The 26077-nt window shown below is 40.1% G+C and overlaps 1 protein-coding gene across 2 annotated transcripts in view; it reads left to right on the top strand.

Moving 5' to 3' along the window:
- Positions 1–330: 330 nt before the first annotated feature.
- The window catches only part of LOC149226851 (glycolate oxidase 1-like), a 75007-nt gene continuing 49260 nt past the window's right edge, over positions 331–26077 (top strand). The window contains exon 1 of one of the 2 annotated variants that reach the window (XM_089377628.1): positions 331–798. In XM_089377628.1, coding sequence (XP_089233754.1) covers positions 662–798 — 137 coding nt within the window. In that variant the 5' untranslated portion in view covers positions 331–661. The remainder of the gene's footprint in view (positions 799–26077) is intronic. The other variant, XM_089377627.1, reaches the window with a different exon arrangement.

The raw sequence follows: 26077 nt of genomic DNA, 5'->3' as shown, positions 1-26077 counted from the left end.
AGAGTCCATAATGCTGTTCTTATTAATAACTATAGAAGATTACACCCCATTGGGAATTGAATAAAAAATAAAAATTACAAAGATTTTCAAAAAAATATCATCCTTTGCTTTCTTTTAAAAAATTGAGAACATCTCCACAAAAAAATGCATTTCACTTATCCGAATAAAATAATAAGATAAAAACATTTTCTAAAAATCTGATCCTCTCTCTTAAAAAATAAAAATAAAGAACACTTTTCAAAAATGTTCTTTTCATTTCTTTTATGTATGGAAGGTTAAAATGATTCCGTTGTATCTCAAATATATATTAAAAGGGCAACCAACGTCTGCTCGCTACGTGTTCAAACTTTTCACACTGCGATTCGCCGGAGCGATTGGACGTCAAGTTGAACCAGTCCTGCAAGGCGAAGGACGCACGCAACAATACAAAATGTTATATTAAAAGCCAATTTTTATATTCAGATTCTGAAATGGACCCAGTTATCACCAGTTACAGTATTTCAGCATGGTCACTAATTCTATACATTGCGTTCTGTTACCACTTCTGGATCGCCCGCAGTCTAATTCTAGCTCTGTACTCAGTTCTGGATCGCCTGATAGATTCCTCAGCCATATCTGTGGATTGCACTGAATAGTGAAAAAGTTGGGTTTTTCAGAAAAGATGGAGATCGTGAACGTTTCCGAATATGAAGCTTTGGCCAAGGAAAAGTTGCCCAAAATGGTATTCGACTATTATGCTTCCGGTGCTGAAGATCAATGGACTCTCCAGGAAAATTGCAGGGCTTTTGAAAGAATAAGGTATTTCCTGATCACTTGTTTGTTCGGTTCTCATGGATTTCCATTATTCCCCTTCTTGCACCTGCTACTTCATTGTAGTTGCTGTCCCCGTTAAAAAGAAACCTCGGTTTCTCACCTAGAGATTTGATCTTACTGAATTCATGGAATCCCGTATCTCCAAGGGTATTGGTAAAGACGTCTTTGGGTAATTGATTACTCCAAGGGTATTGGTAAAGACGTCTTTGGGTAATTGATTACTCCAAGGGTATTGGTAAATACGTCTTTGGGTAATTGATTACACTAGTTCTAAACTGTGTTCACTGCTATCTGATCAGATTCTTTCTAGCCTTGATCACTGGTATTTGAGCAACTTCTTCCTAGATCTACCTCTTTGGCAGAAGATCGATTCTAATTTCTTCGTTAATATGTTATGCAAAACTGGACTCTCATTTGGACATGCTTATGCAGAATAGTTCATGGTGGGTTGATATTCCCATCTTTTATTTCCTTGGTAAAACTTTTGGGCATGGACTGTCATTTGGACATGCTTATACAAAATAGTTCATGGTGGGGTAATATTCCCATTTATTTTTCCTCGGGGACCACCCAGGCAAAAAAAAATAGCCTCCCTCTGAGCCCTAAGGCAAGAGAGAGGTTGTTGGTACTTAGCCAACCTACAATATAGACTCGGCCTTAGAGAATAGAGAGGTTGCTGGTACTTGGCCAGCTCACAATATAGACTCGGCCTCTCTCTGAGCCCAAAGGCAAGAGAGAGGTTGCTGGTACCTGGACAACCTACAATATAGACTCTGCCTCCCTCTAAGCCTGAAGGCAAGAGAGAGATTGCTGGTACTTGCCCAGCCCGTAATAGAGACTCGGCCTCAAAGAAGAGAGAGGTTGCTGGTACTTGGCCAACCCACAATATAGGCTTGGCCTCTTTTGAGCCTGAAGGAAAAAGAGAGGTTGCTGGTACCTGGCCAGCCCACAATATAGACTTGGCCTCCCTTTGAGCCCGGAGGCAAGGGAGAGGTTGCTAATACCTGGCCAACCCCAACATAGACTCACTTAAAAGTGCAACAGAGAGAGGCTGTTGGTACCTAGCCAGCCCACAATATAGACTTGGCCTCCCTTTGAGCTCAAAGGTGAGAGAGAGATTGCTGGTACTTGGCCAGTCCACAATACAGACTTGGCCTCAGAGAAGAGAGAGGTTGTTGGTACTTGGTCAGCCCACAATATTGACTCGGCCTCCTTTTGAGCTTGAAGGAAAGAGAGAGGTTGTTGGTACATGGCGAGCCTACAATATAGGCTCAGCCTTCTCGGAGCCCCAAAGGCAAGAGAGAGGTTGCTAATACATGGCCAGCCCACAATATAGACTCACTTAAAAGAGCAACATAGTTACTTTATTTCAGAGCTACAACATGTCAAATAATTTGAGCCTCTGTGGGGAGGATCACAAGAATTCTGCCCAACCACCCAAGCTAAACTCAATTGACAGTTGGTATTCCCATTTTACTGTATATAACTCACACCTCTAGATGGATTGTTAAGGATCTAATGGCAATCCACCCCTCAGGATGGATTGGTGAGGTTGATTGGTTGTGACGAAGAAACCCTAGCCAAAGTGTCATTGAAAGGGTGATGTTGGAAATGGCAATCCACACCTTGCTATCGAACATTTAGGACCTAAATTGACAACAATCGATATACACTGTCTGCCTTCCCTTGAGCAACAGGGCACTAAACTCCATTTACTCATCTGACTTTATTCTGTAATCCCAAGACGAGCTTTCCACAGCTCACCATAGATTCTTATTGCAACATGTAGGAGTTTTAAATGCCCGAGCAGAGATCTTATGCTACAGAATTTGAATAGTAATGGGATGTCTATGCATAATATGCACATAAATATTCACAAAAAAATTCTGTCAATTATACTTTCATTCCCCAATAACTCATACTTACGTTCGTAAAATACTCTATTTGATATTCTCATTTCAGAATGCACAAACAGAAATCATATAAATATTAATAAATCTCAATAACGATGAACAGCGATAGCAACATTCCCACATCCTTATTAAATTATTAATTAAATATTTAATGAATAGCATTCAATTTATCTCTATATATACATAATCAGAGTAAAAAGACAACGAAATAGCAGAGTGGATCGAACAGAGTATGGACAACGAAATAGCAGATTTAAACCGAGACATAAGAATATCTCAGTTAAAACTGTCCATTTAAAATAGTCAGACGTTGGTGTCTAGTACAAACATCAATTTACCACTCAGCCATAGGCAATTAGTACAGAAACTACCCCCTCCTTAAGCTATGAGGCAACAGAGAAAGAACTGCCTATAAACCCACTCGGCCATGAAAAGCTACTTACAACTAGTGCCTGTTTTGAAGACTCGCTCAGATTCTTCAACCAGCTCTTTATCAGCCCCTAAAGCCTTTCTTTAGCCGCCATTCCCTAACTCAGTTACCAGTAATTCCCCTCTGTTACTACTCCGACAATAAGTGTCCAGGCTACTTTCTTTTCTTGGGAGATCCGATTTAGTACTGCGCAGCCTATCAAACTCCCCTGCCATGGCATCGCCTGGCAAGATGAAAGTTTAGGCAATAGCTTTGGCTTCCAGAGTCATGATCAGTACGGGCTTATGACAGAACAGACTTCCTTTCCCTCAAAACTGAATACAACCATTCGATTTCATATCGCCATTGTCCAGGAGATTGGTTCCAAACTTCCAACGTTACCAAGAGAGAAAAAAAGTCCTTTTATCCGAGTCTCAAAAAGGGTGATGAACAACCCCTCCATTTCGTGTTAGAATTCCAACAGTCATTGTGATGTCCAAGAGATTGATCCCAAAGATGATGAACAGCCAAGATTGGATAACACAAAGTAAAATAATCTCAAAGGTTTTCCCAAAACGGATCAAATAACCTGGTAGACAAGTGGGTATCATTTACCACCAATGTTGAACCGCAACTTCCACTTTCCACATAGCTATCGTTTATTTTTTATTTTTTTATCCTTTTTTTTAAACCATGGTGAATTCGTAACTCATTGGAGTAATCTGGGCAAGGCCAGGATCAAACCTTCTAGCTTCCACTCTAACACCAAGAGTATATCCAGCTGCCTGCAAGCCGAATATCTCAAAAGTATATGACTTTAAGTATTAGGGTTTACGCAGTGCATTGTATTAGATATCATTTTGGGATTCAACTGCGTTAAGTAAGCCATTCACGTATGACCATTTCCATGAGAGGTAATCGTAATTGACTAATTTCTCATGATTTTTGAATAGTTCACTTAGCACTCATTGCATCGGGTGATGCTCACAGGGGTGAAGAAGTGGGATTGAAACTAGTAAAATGAATCACATAGCGTCAATCATCACTTCCGGGGCTTGCACCCGGTAACTAGGACTTCCCGGGAGGTCACCCATCCCAAATCGCCTCTGGCTCAAGCGCACTTAACTGTGGAGTTGTCCCCACAATCAAGCCCACTTAGCTTGCTACCCCATTTGCAAAACCTTAGCAAGTATTGTGCCCCATGAACCATTCAAGTAGAGATCCCTTCACTCTTTTTGAATTGAAGTATTAGGGTTTACGCAGTGCATTATATTAGATATCATTTTGGGATTCAACTGCGTTAAGTAAGTCATTCACGTATGACCATTTCCATGAAAGGTAGTCGTAACTAACTAATTTCTCATGATTTTTGAATAGTTCACTTAGCACTCATTGCATCGGGTGATGTTCACAGGGGTGAAGAAGTGGGATTGAAACTAGTGAAATGAATCACATAGCGTCAATCATCACTTCCGGGGCTTGCACCCGGTAACCAGGACTTCCTGGGAGGTCACCCATCCCAGATCGCCTCTGGCTCAAGCGCGCTTAACTGTGGAGTTGTCCTGTATTGATCACAAACGGAGTCAACTCCCTGGGGCCGCCTATTCCTTTAGCCTCATCACAACATGCTTAACATGTCATTTTGGGGAATCAAACTCGGGTGAGGAGGGAGTTAATGTCCCTTCTTAACCACTCGGCCTACCCTTACTTGACTATTCTTTTAGCCTTTTTAACTCAAGTTATAAGTTGATCCGGAGGAGTACCCCTCACTTCCCCTTTTTGACATCAATATTGGAATATTTATCTCTGCTAAATACATGGTATCATTTAACCTCAAATGAAACTCACTTCCACTTCCTCCGTAACCCTCATTTGTTTTCATTTTGTAACACAAATTTTAAGACGGGTTGTTTGCAAACCCCTCATTTTTTTTTTTTTTTTTCTAACATCAACATTGAAATATATTTTCTCATGACTACTTAACACTTAATCACCACGTCCATGCATCACATTCTATGCTACAAATACAACGGGAGAGAGACATGGTATTATAGTCTTGCATGATCGGATAGTTGCAACCAATAACAACACCTACAACAACCAATAGTATGACCCCACAGGCAAATAATGGAGGGATTCTTTCTTCTCACTTGAATCAAAGAGAGTGATCCTTTACAATAGTTTTCATTGATTTTGTCCACGTATTGTGACCATTGATCTCATTCCCCCAACCCCCGTGTTGATCCTTTACCTATGTCATAGGGGGAGGGCCCCCACAGTCTACCTACGCCATGGATTGTTATCCATTAATTATGGCCATTGAATTCAAGGGCCCACTTCGGGTGGAAACACTCGATCATTACCAAGGTCACTTGGGTGTGGGTGAGCAATGCCATGCACCTTGAGGACAAGCCTTAGGTCAAAATTTTGGGGTAAGTGCAGGATGTGCGCATTATCAAGAATTTTGGGGATTCGGCCTTAAGTGCATAAAACACTATTACACATTGTCTGCAACTTTGGAAAGCAAGACCAAGCGCCTATGCAGAGTCGAGAGCTCACATAGAGAAGCGAGGAGGTAGTAGTTCGGGGATCGACCTTGACCACATAGCCGACCAAGTGCTGTGATCGAGGAGCTAGCTGAAGAAATATCGGGCATAAGGAAGAACCTACTATGTTGGTTGCATGAAGTGTTATCAAAGTGCAACAATGATCTTTGGGATTGAAGAAACTAAATTAAGTAGTGTTATAGAAGAATTGTAGCCAACGAAAAAAATGAAGATATTTCTCGTGGAGGAGTGATCCTTTACAATAGTTTTCATCGATTTCGTCCACGTATTGTGACCATTGATCTCATTCCCCCAACCCCCCGTCGATCCTTTGCCTATGTCATAGGGGGAGGCCCCCACAATCTACCTACGTCGTGGATTGTTATCCATTAATTGTGGCCATTGAATTCAAGGGCCCACTTCGGGTGGAAACACCCAATCATTACCAAGGTCACTTGGGTGTGGGTGAGCAATGCCATGCACCTTGAGGACAAGCCTTAGGTCAAAATTTTGGGGTAAGTGCAGAATGTGTGCATTATCAAGAATTTTGGGGATTCGGCCTTAAGTGCATAAAGCACTATTACACATTGCCTACAACATTGGAAAGCAAGATCGAGCACCTATGCAGACTCCAGAGTCAAGAGCTCACATAGAGAAGTGAGGAGATAGTAGTTCGGGGATCGACCTTGATCACATAGCCGACCAAGCGCTGTGATCGAGGAGCTAGCTGAAGAAATATCGGGCATAAGGAAGAACCTACTATGTTGGTTGCGTGAAGTGTTATCAAAGTGCAACAATGCTATTTGGGATTGAAGAAAGTAAATAAAGTATTGTGTTATGGAAGATGTAACGACCACTAGTCGTATACGCAGCGGAAATATTAAAATACTTCGTAAACAAAGACATCCATCGTATGATAGTAAGTGTAAATTGTATTATATAAAGAATTGATGTAGGATGAGTACAAATGAGAATGAGGGTCCTGTATATATAGCCAGGTAAGTACCCTTTCACGAACAGGCATGTCTCTAAGACATGCCTTTTCATTATCAACTAACTAAACATTAGTTAATTTACTTATTATTTATTATTATAATTATATTATTATGATTATTATTTATTATCTATTTTTACATAATTTATGTTCATAACATTGCCTTCTCCTTCAAAAAGCTTTGTTCTCAAAGCTTGTTGATGAAAGGACTTGATCTCTTTTCCTGCTATGAGTGTCTTTATCGTCTCAGAACAATCATCCTTGTCGATATGAGTTGATATGATCCTCTAAATGACAAACAAAATTGTCGCACTAAGAAGGGATTAGACCATCCTAAATTAATCTTCTGTCGAATCTTGCAGTGACTGGAAACTTGTGATGAATTGTTATCACATGAATGGATTGCACTGACATTAGTATTCTTCAGAACATCAGGTTGTTGTTTCTATTCTAAATACGTAGCTTGATTGAGTTGTCTACTCTCATGATTCGGATGTCGATAAGGAATTCTAGTGATTTGATTTTCCCTTATGTTGTTTGTGTTGTTTTCCTGACTTATTTGAAGCATTGTTGTTGTTGAATTGATTACTGAATCCTCATCTGGAGTGTTCGTCGTTTGAATGGCAACCTCTGAGTACGATTTGGATTTGCCTGAACTGTGAGTTTAGTGGTCTTGATCTTGTTTTTTCAGTTTGGACTACTACATCTGGAGATTCTGATGCTTCCTTTGCGACAAGTTCTTTGAACCTATTCGTCAATGGCTCTTTTCGTCCTTAAGTTTTTTTAATCTGTTTTAGCAGATTTTGATTATGATTTTTGAGGTGTAAGCGTTCCTTATTCTTTGAGTCAACTTTATTTTGGCCTTCACGCTTCTTCTCTTTTAAACACTTGATTTGTTCTACTAATGTTTGGTTAAGGCTCTTTAAATGTAAATTTTTTTCTTCTTGTTCTAATAAATGCTCCTTGAGTTCCTTCATTGATGCTTTAACTTTCTTGACTTGTTCGAGTAACTTTTCTTGGTGATCTCCGAGGTGCGAAATTTCTGTCTTTGCTGCAGATGACTTCTTTAAGCTCTTTTTTCTTTTTTGATATAGTTTTTTTGTTATCTTGAAACAACAGGTATGAGATATCCTTAAAGTCTTCTAATGAAGATGTTATTGATTTTGATTTACTTGTTATGTCTCGAAATGTGACCATCTTCCCTTTATAAGGAAACGTCAAAACTTGTTTCTCTATGTTTAACATGAATGTACCCAAATCCTTAAACCAGGGTTGACCAAGTATGATGTCAGTGTTTTTATCCGTCCTTACAACACGAAATTGAGATATGTACTCATAATGACCTATTGTCACTTGTAGATCACTAATTTTTTACTCTTTTTGGTCAAAAATATTTTTCTTTACGCCAATGTTTAGCTCTAGAATTAATAGTTGATTTTCCAAGTTGATGTTGATATAATTTTTATCGTTGCTTGGGCTAATGGCAACATTAACTTCTCTTCCTTGGATACTTCCTTTTAGTGTAATTACTTCGTGATCTGTAACTGAAAGACCATTATAGGAAAACCTTTCTTCCTTCGTCATTTTAGATTTGAGCTCCATCATTTATTTTCAATGATTGATCCCATTTTGTTTTGTCGAGATGACTTTAGGTATATATTTAAAGTTCCTTTGGACTTTGTACTTCAAGCCTCCTTTAAAAGTGTCTTTTTAATATATATTTTCTTTATAATATTTTTCTTTTTCTTTTTTTTTTTTGAATTTGATTTTTTTTCTATATATTTTTTTTAAATCTTTTTTTGACTTTTTATTTTCTCTCCATATATATATATATATATATATATATATATATATATGTATATCTATATATATATATTATTATTATTATTATTGAATGGCCAAATGCTTGATAGCGAAATGGAGAAACTCTGAATTCTTGTAGCGAAATGCTTCAATGACAACAATGTTGATGAATTTGATGGTCAAAGACCTGGATCGGAGAACACAACTCTGTGTAGCAATTGAGCGAACAGAGGATCGAACAACCCTGATACCAATGTAACGACCACTAGTCGTATACGCAACGGAAATATTAAAATACTTCTTAAACAAAGACATCCGTCGTAGGATAGAAAGTGTAAATTGTATATTATATAAAGAATTGATGTAGGATGAGTACAAATGAGAATGAGGGTCCTGTATATATAGCTAGGTGAGTACCCTTTCACGAACAAGCATGTCTCTAAGACCTGCCTTTTCATTATTAACTAACTAACCATTAGTTAATTTACTTATTATTTATCATTATATTTATATTATTATGATTATTATTTATTATCTATTTTTACATAATTTATGTTCATAACAGAAGAATTGCAGCCAACGAAAAAATTTGAAGAGATTGCTCGTGGAGGAGAGAGCAAGTCAAAGAACCAAGGAAAATTGGTGAGGCAATAGAGAGTTTAGTGGCAAAGAAGATTGAGAGAATTACAGGTAAGGGACCTAGAGTAGAGTAGAGGATTTGGAGAAGATTGAAGAGATTCCAACCATGCAAGAAGTAGAACTAGAGTATTGACAATCCAAACACTTTGAAGCAAAGAATGCAGAAGATTGTGAAGATCTCAGTGTTGAGGAGACCTGGCAAGTCTTATGGTTTTATTTAACCTTGTGAAGAAGCTGATAATTGCAAGTAGTAACAGGAGGAAGAGAGCTGTGGCAAAGAACCCTTGCAACAGAGAAGTTCTAGCTAAGGTTAGAAAGAGAAGAGGACAAAGAAAGTCCTCAAGAGAAGTGAAGAAAATAGAAGTTCTCAAGGAAGGTGAGCAGAGCGCAACAACCAAAAGAACAGAGGAGGCTCGAGAGGTTTTAGAGGAGAGAGCCGTGATACCAACAGACCATGTCCAAAGGAGAGAAGCTTGGTAAGCTTGGAGAAGGAGAAAGAAATGACCATTGATGGTCATGAAAAGGGTTCAGGTGAAAACCACAAGAGAATGGAAGAACATTTTGCTAATTTTTCTTAGGTCTATATTGTTCTCCGCTTTAGATAATTGCATTTCATCATTTACACATTGAATTCACCCCACAACATTATAACATCATTATATCATATGCAATTATGTAGAAAGAACAATATCATCAACAAAGCAACGAAACATAAAGGAACAATAGAAGAAAAACATTCACACATAGAAACACCAGGATTGGTCGGAGACCAGGGCAAAACCCCACAAGGGGAAAGCCCTTTCAAATTCTTCTTCATATTAGATTGTCATAAAATGTTTAGCAAAGAGAGAGTACAATAATCCATTTCTTCATTTACAAGACTATCCAACAAAATTAACCAAATCATATCCCAAATATTAACCCAACAATAATACTAATAAAAACCATGATTCAGAAGCTTGCGGTCAACTATCAACATCTGCGGTCAACTATCGAAACCTGTAGTCAATTGTTGGAATTTGCAGACAACTGTAAAATGAAACCCGAGGTCCCAGCTGCATGGAGAGAGAGATATACCTGCAGCTGAAACGTTCCTGCCGCACTCAGAGGCTTGCGTGCGTGCGATTGCAGCTGAAAATGTCCTGTGGCAACCCTGCGGTTGCAAACCAAAAACCCTAATCCGAATGTGCGAGCTCAAACCCTGCAATTTCAGATCTATGCGAACCAATTTCCCGCGAACTGACTTCAGACTTATGCGAGCCAAACCAAAGAAAGAAGAATGATTGATTACTACCAAAGAAGGTTCACTTGACTTGTATTTACAACCATCCAAGGGCGTCCAATTTTTCTTTTGGGCCGACCTATCATTTTGAGCACATGTGGGTTTCCATATTAAAAATACATTTTTCCTCGAGCAAATTGAATTGTTCCAAGGGCTAGAAGGGTTCTTCCTTAATGAGGAAGATTATCCAATGGAGGAAATTTGTCCTTGAGCTGCCAAATTAACACTCCCTCTCAGCTAGAGAGAAATTACCGACTGCAACATATGTCCCATAACAAATATCTCGTCAACAAATGTCGTCTCAACTCTTCTATGCTCATTTCTGTTTGTCCCTGCTTATCTCTGCTTGTCTTTGCCCATATGTTGAACACTCTTGAATCTAAAAGAATAATTTGACGTCGGAGGGGAGCCCAAGTTACTACCCTCTATCCATCGAGGAACCACTGCTACCACACGGAATCACTGCCAGTGGGTAGCCCATTGCTACTACCTGGGAAAATCATCATCAGGGAGTTCCAACTCAACCCATAATCCACTGACAATGAGGAAGGTCCTATGGGACACTCTCACCTCATGTCTATGACAGTGGGGGAGGTCCTATGGGATACACTCACCCCAAAGTCATCTCATATAAGGGAGCATCAAGATACCACCCTATATCCAAAAACAATGGGCAAGATCAGACCTACCCCAATATGTAGGGATCACACTCTATCCCAAAACCCCTGACAATAGGTGAGATCAACATACCAGAGGTAAGGATCACACTCTACCCTATTGTCCCTAATCTTCCCATCTTGACCCTTGAGAGTTAAATGGTAAAACACTTGCATCCACCAACTTGGGCGAGATCCACTGTTAATTTTAGGCAACAATGGTATGTTCTATGCTTTAGAGCAATTTTACTTCAATTTCTTTATTAGCCCAGTATCAATATTCAGATTAGCAATCACATCAACATGATAGTAAAATGCAGATAGAACATAAACATAAACAGTAGAAGACAAGCCAAGACAAGAGGACACAAGATGTGGCACCAGCCAGGGACAAACCCCAATGTGGGGAAACCCTTGATCAAATCTTTTTTTAGTCTTCAATAGTTCAACAGAGAGAGATAGTACAATTTACAAATCTGATAATTTATAACAGCAGCAAAAGAGCCCTAACCAGAAAAGTCAACGCTGGTCAACAGGGCAGATTTGACCCTCAGCAAATCGGTCAACTTCAGTCAACTTCGGCCTCCAAACAACAAGATAAAACAACCCTCAAAACAATCAAATTCAGCGCAGTCAAAGTCTGGTTAAACAACCCACCTGCGGTCAGCCCTAGCTACTGTCAGTGCTGGTCAACAATCAACGTTTAGCCTCGATTTTTGTGCCTAGAAATGTTGCCTACTCAAACAGAGATAACCCTCACAAAGGCGAAGTCAAAGGAGGTCAACGCATGCTGGCCAACGCTTGGTCAAACTGTCCAGAAATTCGCTCTCTTGAAATTTTTGCCTCCTGAAATTTCGCTCTTGAAATTTCGGGCTCCTAAAATTTCGCTCCCCTGAAATTTCGCTCTCTTGAAACTTTGCTCTCTTGAAATTTCGGCCTCTCGTGTGGAGAGAGAGAAGCCCAAAAATCCGTACCTAATCAATGATGAGAGAGAGAGAGAAGTGTGAAGATGAGTGTGTCCAAATGAGGCTAAGTCACCTTCTATTTATATGCAACGTTGAGGATGAAGAGATGTGACTGTTGGGCTTCTCAGCCTAGATAAGTTTGCTCGCCGACTTTGACAATTTGACCATAATCAAAATAAATTCATAACCTCATTTGTACATGTCAGAATCGGATGATCTTTAGATCAATCCTCTTGGAGAGAGGAATCCAAGAAAAATATCAACTGTCATAAATAAGATGATCCATGTGGAGTTTAGCCCTAGTTGCCAATTTTAACATCCACCTACTGCAAGGGGTAGGGATCACACTCTATCCCAAGTCCCTTATCTCATTGGCTAGATGGAGAGGTTATCCCACAAAGTGGGAAGGATGCTAACTGGGGCATATTATGACTAGGGGAGATCCCAGATCTCTATACGTCTTTCATCCCCAGTAGCCCACCAACTCCATTCCCCACCCTAGGAGCTCAGATAGGGGGAAGAGCTAGCTCAATGTCCTCGATCAACCGAGACCCTTACTTAGGAGGGTCACATCCATCAATCCATGCTTCTCTCTGTAGATCAAAAACATATCGATGTGCTCATATCTGGTATCGGCACAAACAATTCACTGAAGATTTCAGTGACACTGCCTCATACATTACCAAGAGAAACAATCCTTTGTTTTCCAGTTCATGCAAGACATCAAATCAAATATTATGTTAGAACAAATACATATCATAAAAACAATACCTTATTCATCCTCCCTCTCACGAAGGCAACAACCACAAGCCTAAGCTTGTCTCATACAGCAACACTGTCTCAATCTATGAAGATATCTCTATCCCAACTATATATGGGATTCTTTGCCAATCAGATCCCACTCTTTTTGTCACAATATATCACTTTCGTATCCAGAACCTGCTCAAACAACTCTTGAGGGAGCTTCCTTAACCAAACTGCCTTGCAAATAACCATGCTAGCAACAATGTACTCAACCTCAACCATGCTTAAAGCTACAAACTTCTAGTTCCTGCTCATTCAAGATATCATGGCAAATCCCAAGCTAAAACAACACCTAGATGTGCTCTTCTTATTAATAACGTTTCTAACGGAGTCAACATCAATGCTTCCATGCAGTCGTACATCTCCAACAAAATATCTCAGACGAAGATTGATCGTCCCATGCAAATATTTCAAAATGTGCTCGACGACAGCCTAATTTGGCTCAGACATGAATTGGCTCAAGGTGTTCACTGCAAAGCATATATCTATATGGGTGTTCACACGGAACATTAATGACTCAATCAACTGTTGGTACTCAGATTCAACATCTCTACAAAATTTCTTGAAATTCACTCCCCTCGGGGTGCCCAAGGATTTGCATTCCGTCTTTCCAAATCTTTTGTTAAATTGGCAACTAGGGCCAAACTCCATGTGGGTCAGCTTATTTATGGCAGCTGATATTTTTATTGGATCCCTCTCGTCGAGAGGTGTAAGATTGATCCAAAGATCATCCGATTCCGATAAGTATTTATGGAGATATGAATTTATTTTGTTTATGTAATTATAGTCAAGCCGACCAGCTCTTATGTAGGCTCTAGAAGCCCAGCCGACGTGTCTATTCAACCTCTGCATTTTTAGTATAAATAGATGAGGATTTTATGTCATTTAAAATATATATTCTTGAGTGATCTCCTCCTCTCCACGTCTTGGGTTTTTGGAGAAGGAGTGATACACCAAGAGTGATATGTTGGCCTTATGAAAATGCCCTAGCCGCAGTACATCGCAATCATGGTAAAACGCTGGTCATGGAGACAAGTCATACACTAATAGGTTATGGAGACAGTCATTCCACAAGGCATCCAACGTATCTGTTTCGTTGTCATATAAAAGCACCGCAGTACAATCTTAACGCTGTTCATGGTTCATGTTATACGCTGGACATATTATGCTGTTCATGATTGATACGCTGTATAATCTTACTGGAATGGAACGCTGTAATATATGATACGCTGTATAATCTGACTGGAATGGAACGCTGTAATATATGGTATGCTGTATAATCTTACTGGAATGGAACGCTGTAATATATGATACGCCATATAATCTTACTGGAATGGAACGCTGTAATATATGGTACGCTGCATAATCTGACTGGAATGGAACGCTGTAATATATGGTACGCTGTAATATATAGGTGGATATAGGTGGATGAGTGGTATGGAACGCTGTAATATATGGTACGCTGTAATATATGGTACGTTGTAATATATAACGATGTAATATATGGAACGCTGTAATATATAGGTGGATATGCAGCTCAATGAATATATATATGCACGCAGTCACTTAGCAACTCGAAGTCACTCAGGTAATATATATACACGCAGTCAATATATACATGCACAGCTTTCACATAACTGCAGATGACAACTTGATTGTGTAGTTTGAGACTACATCTATAGCCTAGATGCTTTGCTAGGCTGCAAGCCATAGCAAGCAGCTAAGGCTGATGATAGTATTGCCGCGTGATGATGCACAGACAGCAAAGAAGATATGAATCTCCACAAGGATGAAAAGACCAGATCTGTCATTCTTGTTGTTTTGGGGTAGCAATGTGATGCTGTATAATGAGAGCAACATTACAGTCATTGAGGTGCAGATCCATGATGATTGAGAACAACTCAATAATTTCTGGAAGCAACACTACATAATGAATGGGCAGCATGATAGAATCATGCAGCAGCACAACACATGGGCAGCATGTTATATGAGGTCATGGACAACATGATGTGTGGACAGCACAGTGATCATGAGCAGCATGATGATACAACATGATGGTGCTACACGGTTAGGTGCTGCAAATGGACGAGATGAAGAATGATGATAGGTGAAGGAGTCACCTTGGAGGATCAGTTGAAGCAGAATGTCTTCAACTGATCTCATCGTTATAGAAGATGATCTATGCTTAGATCTAGACAAGTCAAAGTGTTGACTTCTGTTGTAACTGTACTCTCTCTCTCTCTCTTTCTCTGCTGAACTTTGAAGATAAAAGAAGATTTGATCAAAGGGTTTCCCCACACATTGTGGGGTTTGTCCCTGGCTTGCGCCATATCTTGTGTCCTCTTGTCTTGGCTTGTCTTCTGCATATTATATTTATGTTCTATCTGCAGTTTATCGTAATGCTGATGTGATTGCTAACTGTGAAAATTCAAATAAATTGCTCTAGCATAGAACATACCTAATCTTAACATGGTATTGGAGCTGAGGTGAAGACAATGCCCAAGCAGGAGTGAAAAAGCAATCACCGAAGACAGTTGGGACAAGACAAAAGGATCAATGGGTTCCTCATAATTCACCTAGGGTGAAGTTGAAGCAGAGAATGTTATTAGAATGGCGCAACAAAACTTCTGATGGCATCACTTCATTGGGAAGTTCAAATCTAAGGGTAGGAAGGAAAGGTAGATGTCTCGGTTATGAGTTCGGCCCTTATGCGAAGAAGTGCCCGAATGATAGAGATGCGGGTCATCAAAGACAATGGTCGACTCTTCCACGAAAGTAAGGAACCCCAAAATCTCTTTTATGTACCTGATTGAACCTGATGTCCATCTCGGAAATGGAAGTCAAAGGTTACAAGGTGGCACTTATCGATGGAAAGGTACGTGTTTGAAAATAGATTTTTTAAAGATGTTTTTGAGTTCAGGGTTGTATCAAGTTGCAGGAAGTCCACTGGGGACCATGTCCATTGACTCAGCTCTAGAGGTCTGTGAGTCAAATGGTGACTAGGATGCTTGAATTCAAAAGGAAGCATGAAGGTACATGTCTGAAATGTACCAAAGGAAAATATTATAAGGGTACCATTCCCCTCATGCAGCAGGTTCATAGGTTTGGAACAACCCGAGGAGTTTGAGAATCATGATCAAGGAATCTCATGTATATAGGCGGAAGAAAGCCCTCTATGGCTTGAAGAAAAACACCTCAGGCATAATATGAGAGGATTGATAGCTGTCTAATGCAGCTGAGATTCACTAGGAGTGAAACCGATCCAAACCATTACTCGAAGGTTGTGGATGATAAAGCTCTCGTACCGGCACCTATGTCTGACAGGTGCAGACCCTCTCATTTATAGGAGACAGAGGGAGTTGGATTCTGAATGTGGGAAGATAAGATGCAAGCTTGTAACTGCCTCGAGGATCTTAACTTTCAGAAGTTATATGGTAATAATGTCGGACCAGCCTCTGAGTTTCATAAACTCATTCGCGTTGATGTTCTTGGAGAACCTCCGTCCAGACATCTGTGTTGCAGTTAGCATGGTGAGCTCATATTTGGTTGAGCCTCACTAGATTGGTGCCAAGAATCTTCTAAGATATCTTCAGGGCACAATCTCTCATGAATTAAGATACACTGCCGGAAATATGAAACCACATGATTATTCAAATGATGAGTGGGCAGGAAGTATGGAGGATCACTAGAGCACTTCTCAGTGCTGTTTGGAATCTGCCTTGATATCCTGGATGAGCAGGAAGCAGAAGTCGGTGACTCTGAGCACCACCAAGGCAGAATACACTACTGATAGTATGGCCTTCTGTGAGGCAGTCTGGCTGCTGAAGCTCTTCAGTGAGCTGTTTGTACACATGATGAATACCACTGTGAATCTCTGTGACAACCAGAGATGGGATTCGATTATTGAGGAATCCCGTATTTGACAATTGCTCCAGCAGATAGACATCAATTACTGCCTTATCTGGGATATGGTAAGTCGATGATCAAGGAGGCTCCATCACACTGAGATGTACAGGACAGAGCCCTGAGGAAAGATCAAATTTGTGATTTTCCGGAACGACTTGGAGTCGTCGAGAGACCTTTGTAAAAGGGTCCTGCATGCTGCATACATTGAGCTCTAGGAGCTTTGAGGGGCTTGCAGTTCTATTGGAGCAACATACGACCACAGGGTGACTCACCCTCCCCTGGTTGTGCGCACTGAAACAAGATGATTCGCTCTCTTGTGGGACAAGATGATTCGTTCTCTTGTGTAGCAGGATTGATGTGTTCTCCTGTGAGGCCTGGATTGATGTGTTCTCCATGGCAATTGTAGCAGGATTGATGTGTTCTCCTGTGAGGCCTGGATTGATGTGTTCTCCATGGCAATTGTAGCAGGATTGATGTGTTCTCCTGTGAGGCCTGGATTGATGTGTTCTCCATGGCAGCCTGGATTGATGTGTTCTCCATGGCGATTGTAGCAGGATTGATGTGTTCTCCTGTGAGGACAGGATTGATTAAGTTTTCCTGTCGAGGCTTCCTACCCATGCAGTCTGGGACTCATGGGAAGTACCTCTCATCTGATCAATGAGCAGGGAAATGAAGTTAGGGACCATAGTAATACCGATGGACGCATCGGTGTATCTACCGTACTCCCTACGCTAGGATGTCCTCCATTGATCTGGGATCAATGATACTGGTCTGGGACCAGTGGTAGGAGTTGTACATGCTATGACGCTGACTTCGGGTCGGCTGAGACTGGTCTGGGACCAGTGGTACATACTCCGAAACTGACTTCGTGTCAGTGCATTACTGGTCTGGGACCAGTGAGAGTGGTACATACTATGACGCTGACTTCGGGTCGGTTGAGACTGGTCTGGGACCAGTGGTACACTCTCTGAGACTGCGATACTGGTCTGCGACCAGTGGTAGGAGTGGTACTTACTATGAAGCTGACTTCGGGTCAGTTGAGACTGGTCTGAGACTAGTGGTATGCACTCTGAGACTGACTTCAGGTCAGTGGAGATTGATATGACTCATTCTCGATCAATTCTTCTTCTTCATAGTTCAGCGGAGATGAGCAGAGCAGAGCCAGCAGAGCAAAGCTAGCAGAGCTGAGCTGAGTAGAGCAGAGCCAGCAGGGCTGAGCAGAGTTGGGCAGAACAGTGCAGGGCACTGATGGCAGAGATAGTACAGTCGTACACATGGATCAGCGGATGGAGTTCTCCCTAGTTGAGAGGGAGTGTTAAATTGGCAACTAGGGCCAAACTCCATGTGGGTCAGCTTATTTATGGCAGCTGATATTTTTATTGGATCCCTCTCGTCGAGAGGTGTAGGATTGATCCAAAGATCATCCGATTCCGATAAGTATTTATGGAGATATGAATTTATTTTGTTTATGTAATTATAGTCAAGCCGACCAGCTCTTATGTAGGCTCTAGAAGCCCAGCCGACGTGTCTATTCAACCTCTGCATTTTTAGTATAAATAGATGAGGATTTTATGTCATTTAAAATATATATTCTTGAGTGATCTCCTCCTCTCCATGTCTTGGGTTTTTGGAGAAGGAGTGATACACCAAGAGTGATATGTTGGCCTTATGAAAATGCCCTAGCCGCAGTACATCGCAGTCATGGTAAAACGCTGGTCATGGAGACAAGTCATACGCTAATAGGTTATGGAGACAGTCATTCCACAAGGCATCCAACGTATCTGTTTCGTTGTCATATAAAAGCACCGCAGTACAATCTTAACGCTGTTCATGGTTCATGTTATACGCTGGACATATTATGCTGTTCATGATTGATACGCTGTATAATCTTACTGGAATGGAACGCTGTAATATATGATACGCTGTATAATCTGACTGGAATGGAACGCTGTAATATATGGTATGCTGTATAATCTTACTGGAATGGAACGCTGTAATATATGATACGCCATATAATCTTACTGGAATGGAACGCTGTAATATATGGTACGCTGCATAATCTGACTGGAATGGAACGCTGGAATATATGGTACGCTGTAATATATAGGTGGATATAGGTGGATGAGTGGTATGGAACGCTGTAATATATGGTACGCTGTAATATATGGTACGTTGTAATATATAACGCTGTAATATATGGAACGCTGTAATATATAGGTGGATATGCAGCTCAATGAATATATATATGCACGCAGTCACTCAGCAACTCGAAGTCACTCAGGTAATATATATATACACGCAGTCAATATATACATGCACAGCTTTCACATTACTGTAGATGACAACTTGATTGTGTAGTTTGAGACTACATCTATAGCCTAGATGCTTTGCTAGGCTGCAAGCCATAGCAAGCAGCTAAGGCTGATGATAGTATTATAGTGTTGCCGCGTGATGATGCACAGACAGCAAAGAAGATATGAATCTCCACAAGGAGTATATTACAATGAAAAGACCAGATCTGTCATTCTTGTTGTTTTGGGGTAGCAATGTGATGCTATATAATGAGAGCAACATTACAGTCATTGAGGTGCAGATCCATGATGATTGAGAACAACTCAATAATTTCTGGAAGCAACACTACATAATGAATGGGCAGCATGATAGAATCATGCAGCAGCACAACACATGGGCAACATGTTATATGAGGTCATGGACAACATGATGTGTGGACAGCACAGTGATCATGAGCAGCATGATGATACAACATGATGGTGCTACACGGTCAGGTGCTGCAAATGGACGAGATGAAGAATGATGATAGGTGAAGGAGTCACCTTGGAGGATCAGTTGAAGCAGAATGTCTTCAACTGATCTCATCGTTATAGAAGATGATCTATGCTTAGATCTAGACAAGTCAAAGTGTTGACTTCTGTTGTAACTGTACTCTCTCTCTCTCTCTTTCTCTGCTGAACTTTGAAGATAAAAGAAGATTTGATCAAAGGGTTTCCCCACACATTGTGGGGTTTGTCCCTGGCTTGCGCCATATCTTGTGTCCTCTTGTCTTGGCTTGTCTTCTGCATATTATATTTATGTTCTATCTGCAGTTTATCGTAATGCTGATGTGATTGCTAACTGTGAAAATTTAAATAAATTGCTCTAGCATAGAACATACCTAATCTTAACATCTTTCCACTAACTTCATATCATATTTTCCTTTTCCAAACTTCTAATCCCAGAAAGTAATGCATCATGCCAAGATCCTTCGTCTCGAACTCTGAGGCCAACTCCCTCTTACATTGATCATCAAAGGCTCATTACCTGTCAAGAATAGATCGTCAACATATAAAACCAAAATCAAAGGCATACCTTGGACCACTTTGAAGTAGAGGTTCAGACTGACACGACTTCCAAGCTTCGCCAGGTAGATGTTAATGCAGACATACCAGGTTTGGGGAGCTTGTTTCAAACCATACAATGCCTTTCTGCAAACATAACACTGACCAAACCAATATACCAAGCTTCAAACAAGTCAATACTTATGCGATCAAATCAACCAAGTCTGCTTATCAAGCCTTAAATGCCAAACCAAAACTAACATCATGAAAGTGTCTGCCAATATTATTGTTAAACTCTTTAATAAGTAGAGCTCAGACTCAAGTATTAGGTTACGACCTTATCTATTTGTCCTGTCAACAATTGTCATTTATCAAGCAAAATCAAGCCAAACTTCATCAAGTCATCCACATGATCATAATATGAATAATTTCTGCCACTAAATGTGAATGCATATACCAAGGACAAGTCATATAAGTTTCTGCCATCCATTCATTGTGAAATATCTATAATAACCTGAATATAAATTACCACATACGAGCTCCAATGATCAAATCAAGACAACTAATCATACTGATATGCATACTATAGACCCCTACAAACACACGATGAGTTAAGACATTCACATTTCTCTGCAACATAAAGATTTTTGCATAACACAGTAATCATTGAAATTCTCCCCAAGATTCTATTCTAGAATTCAGTGTTTTCAACACAAGTAAGAGTGGATTCCAAAAGGTAGGTCACTTCACATTTTCTAGAGAGGTCTTGCTATTAAACAACCTTCATTCAGACCCCTGCAACAAGTCAAACATTATGTAGATCTTACTATTCATTTTTTGTCCCTAGAACTTTCTAACATGCGCTCCTGGTTTCATGCATAAGGTTTTAGATTTTTTTTATCCTGTAGGCTCAGCCGCACCCATAGGACTTCTTCCATGTGGCTGGGAGGCCTGTAGCCGCACCCTTAAGCCTTTCTCCCAACGGCTAGGGCTTGGACTAGGAGAAACCCTCTCAACTGAGATCAAAACTTGTCAAAAACTAACAACATCAGATGATCATCTATTCATGTCAAGAAACCTTGCTTCAATAATCAAGAGTCTTCTATTTATTTACTGCAAATAGTAATAGGTGTTGGGGTCTCATGGAGTTTCTCCCTCTGAATGGAAAGCCTCTTCAATCATCATTCAAGACATCAACCTGCCTATCATAATATTGTCATGCATCAACAAAACTATAAGGTCACAGATTCACAACTATATCGGGTTTTCAAACATATATGCATCATGGTCATGACTCATAACAAATCATCGTCAACTACTTCGTCATCACATATGAACATGTCTTCATCAAAGGTTAGCGTCATATAAGTGTATCTTCATACTTCAAGGATCATAATCACAACATTACTCAAACATCAAGTCATGTCATCCAATTTTACCACTTGTCAAATTTACTAAGCTTAACAAAACCTAACCAAGATCAACAAGAGTATCAATCTTATTGTCACACTTTTATCATCAGGGTTACCATGCTTATCACAAGCATTAATAATAATATCAAGTTATCAAAATCAATGTTTCTAGCCAGCGGTATAAAATCAGGAAATCCACCATGTCTTGCCAAATATCAAGAGCACCAATATATCACATGTGCCAGAAATCAAACTTACTTTCATATGCATGCCTGAGTCATTTATGAAGGTGATATTCAACATACCTTATGATTTAATTTGCCATCCAATCTTGTAGCTAAATCATAACATTAAAACAATATACTACACATACCTTGCAGTAGTCATATACCTTTGCAACTTGTAACACTTGTTTGTCATTGGCAACTGTAGCACTTTGTCAACTTTCCACTAGCTCTTCTTTTCTCATACTAGCTTTCTTTTCCTGCACCTTAGATGATCCTCAAGAAGGATCTGCTTATCACATCTCATCTAGAGGTTAGAAGTATTCAAATACTCAAATATGCAAGAAGACTAAGCAATAATCAGAACAATAAATCAAAACAAGAAGACATAAATCTAAGAGGTACTTATCTTTAACAAAAGGTGATCATCTCCCTCTTGAACCAGTGTTCAAGAGTTAGTACTGTCCATTATCCATGTAACAATGTGGCCTTCAACCAGGCCTAATTGAGACTAGCCCAACTAGGGTTACGCTAAATCTGTCAAAGTGCTAGAACAACATCTCAATGATTATGCTAGGGTTTCAAGACTGCAAAACTCAAGCCTTTATCATATTCCAGAGTTTCTTCCGAACCCTAACTTCATGTAATCAATCACATCCTAATAACCATATTGCCTAGGGTTTCCTTCAAACCTTGGGATTCTTTTAAGTATCCTCTATCTTCTCTTGCTTCCATCAAAGGTGTCTTTGCAGAGGTGATCTCAATGAATTTTCTTCAGCCCAACTCTAAAACCATGTTAATTTTTCTTAGGGCTATATTGTTCTTTGCTTTAGATAATTGCATTTCATCATTTACACATTGAATTCACCCCACAACATTATAACATCATTATATCATATGCAATTATGTAGAAAGAACAATATCATCAACAATGTAGCAGAACATAAAGGAACAATAGAAGAAAAACATTCACACATAGAGACACCAAGATTGGTTGGAGACTAGGGAAAAACCCCACAAGGGGGAAAACCCTTTCAAATTCTTCTTTTTATTAGATTGTCATAAAATGTTCAACAAAAAGAGAGTACAATAATCCATTTCTTCATTTACAAGACTATCCAACAATATTAACCAAATCATATCTCAGAGATGAACCCAACAATAATATTAATCAAAACCATGATTCAGAAGCTTGTGGTCAGCTGTCAACATTTGTAGTCAAATGTCGAAATTTGCAGTCAATTGTCGAAATTTGCGGTCAATTGTCAAAATTTGCGGTCAATTGTCAAATGGAACCCTAGATCCCAGCTGCACAGAGAGAGATATGGGTGTGGCTAAAACATTTCGGCCACACACAAAGGCTAGCATGCGTGCAATTGCAACCGAAAATGTCCTGTGGCAACCTTGTGACTGCGAACCAAAAACCCTAATCTGCACATGCAAGCTCAGACCTTGCAATTTTAGACCTGTGCAAACCAATTTCCCGTGAACCAACTTCGGACCTGTGCAAACCCATTTCTCGCGAACCAACTTCGGACTTGTGCGAGTCAAACCAAAGAAAGAAGAATGATTGATTACTATCAAATGAGGGTCACTTGACTTGTATTTATAGCCTTCCAAGGGTGTCCAATTTCTCTTTTGGATTGACTTGTCCTTTTGAGCACGTGGGTTTCCATATCAAAAATATATTTTTCCTCAACCAAATTAAATTCTTCCAAGGGCTAGAAGGGGTCTTCCTTGATGAGGAAGATTATCCAATGGAGAGAATTTGTCCCTAAGCTACCAAATTAACACATTCCAAAGCAGATGGCATCGGTAGAAGAAAGATGAGCCAAGAGGAAATTGATCGAGAGATGGCTGAGTTAAAGGAAAGACTCAATGTGATGAACATGATGCTACAAGAGATGGAGAATGAATACCAGAGATGTGGATGGGACCTAAAGAAAAAGATCCAATGGCCTGTTAAACAACTGTATGCTAGGAAATTGAGGAAGAAGCTGAGGCATTTGTTGAGCACTCAGTTGAGAAATGAAGAGCTCAAAGCAACTAAGTATGAGGAGAGAGTTCACTATTGTGAACTAGAGCAAGGAGCATTCCTTGGAGAAGAGGATGAGGAACATAGTGAGAAGACACTCACTGAGAGTCTCATGGACTATGAGGAAAGCTTAGATCAACTTGGAGATCTAAAAGCAGAGATCTCAAATGAGGCTAGGAAGCCTTGTGATTTTAAAACTAACATTTTGTGTATGGTTGTAGATCATAGGTACGATAAATATGGGTACCATCTACCGTTGTCATAAAGATGGAGAGAGGTGAAGGAGAAGAACAAAACTCGGATTTTGTTTTTAAGGGTGTTGAGGCAGCCTTGTCTCATAAGGCAACCGGAGTCGACACTATACACCAGGATAAATGTAGCTATGGGAGAGCAGTTGCAAGGACTTGCGAGTGCAGGAGGCAGGATAAAATTGGATTTATGACGATAGCCAAGCAAAGGACGAAGGAGAGGAAGGACAATGTTCAATTACAATGCTGATTAAATTTAATGAGCCGGTCAAATTGTCAAATAACAGTGGCATGAACAAAGAGGATGAAGACTATGAGAAATGCCATTAGCAGTTTGTGAAAGATAAATTGAAAGATGAACTGGAGATTAATGTACATGAAGGGACGACAACCTTGTTGGAGAGGTAAATCCCCTCTGCGGACAGAGGCGATCCCCACTAGCCCAAAATGGGTCTAGCAACAATCAAACAATGCTATCACGCAAGTTCCTAATTGAAAATTAAAGGTGGATTATGAGAGCCTACTTGGATTCCAACGCTAGTGTTGTAGAAGAGTTGACACTCCCGTTCCTTTGCTCCGGCCGGTCACGATCCTCACGATCTCCGTGAATGGACACCTGCACATGCAAAGAACGACACAAATACAAGCATAAAATCCAATAGATGCAATTATATATCGGTCAGAAAAGATATAACTCAAACATCATCACAATGAACAACAAGAATGGAACCATAATGATAGTCATCTATTATTGATAATCAACAAAGGAGAATATGACCATAGTTCTGACGTCAAATCCTCCTTTGGCTGGGTGATCAACTACATATGTCTTGCAAAGCTTGTCGGGATTTGGAACAAGCCTCTCTCTCTTTGATTATGAATGCAAAGAAGACTCTTACAGCAATCTCTCAGACTTCTGACAGTATAATTCTCCCTATGCTCAAAAACTAGCTTGTCAAATGCAACAGAACAAGCTTTTATAGATGGAGGAGGAGGAGGAGATACAATGAATCAAGACATCCATGGGATTGGCATTATCCTCAAAAAGCTATTATGGATAGAGGAAAGGGAGATATGATGAATCTCGACATCCATGAGATTGGCATTATCCTTAAAAAGCTTCATGAGTCGAAAGGAAAAAACCTTCGGGCGTGCGTTTGTTAAAAAGCTTTTCCAAACTCGGTTGGCGCGGGTATAACTCTGAGACAGAGCGCCAACTGGCGCGCCCTCTTTGGAGGATTTCCCCCATTGGCGCGGGTAATACACTGTGGATACGCGCTAATGGAAAAAGGGGGCTTTTTAAGGATATTCTGCAGGAGATGTCTTCAAGGCATATGAAGTCCATACTTAGGGGAACATAATGCAAGTGTTTTCAAGTTATGTCACTTCTCACAGGTCCCGGAATGAGTCCTCCAAAGTGCGGGAAAGGGGTAACAGGGACGGTGACAAATGGTGACAAATTACTGTGTAACAAACCTACATGCTTGTAAATAGCTGTGAAGAGGAGAAATCAATTGCTCTTATGATTGTTGATAATTTTTTTGGAAATTAATAATCATTGTGGCATATTTGTTTCATGTTCAAATGTAGGTTTGGAATATGAGAGGAATTCTTTCATGGAGCAGTTACGGAGGAGGCAACGAAATGTCTTAACTAGCCTTAACCAGATGCCTGATGAAATGGCAATGGGTGCCATAACATTTTTAAAGTTTGAAGTCGAGCTGCAATGGAGCAGTGTTAGCTACGTGGGTTAGTTGCATATTGCAATCAAGGAGATATGTACGTTGATGAAGAAAACACTTGAAGAGAGACATGCTAAGGCGATGAGGAAAGACAACAATAGTTAGTTGGTTGTGTGAGTTTACATTAGCAAAGAACATGAAACACTGCACAACACAGTATGGAAGTTGGGCTGATCGAGGACAATAGCAAATCAATAGCTGCAACGTGTGGAAGACACAGAGTTAGAGGGGATGTTCAACCTTGGAATGAAGTTGGCTAAAGACGTCAACACAAATGCATGTGGACAACAACAAACCAAAATTTGGGATCCCAGAAGGTGGCAACAAGCAGCAGCGAGATTACAAAGCGGC

Source organism: Pinus tabuliformis, chromosome J (genome assembly GCF_031772625.1).
Source record: "Pinus tabuliformis cultivar Carrire ecotype Pingquan chromosome J, CPIR1, whole genome shotgun sequence".
Lineage (NCBI taxonomy): Eukaryota > Viridiplantae > Streptophyta > Pinopsida > Pinales > Pinaceae > Pinus > Pinus tabuliformis.
The sequence above is the reverse complement of the archived record's forward strand: the minus strand, read 5'-3'. Positions and strand labels throughout refer to the sequence as shown.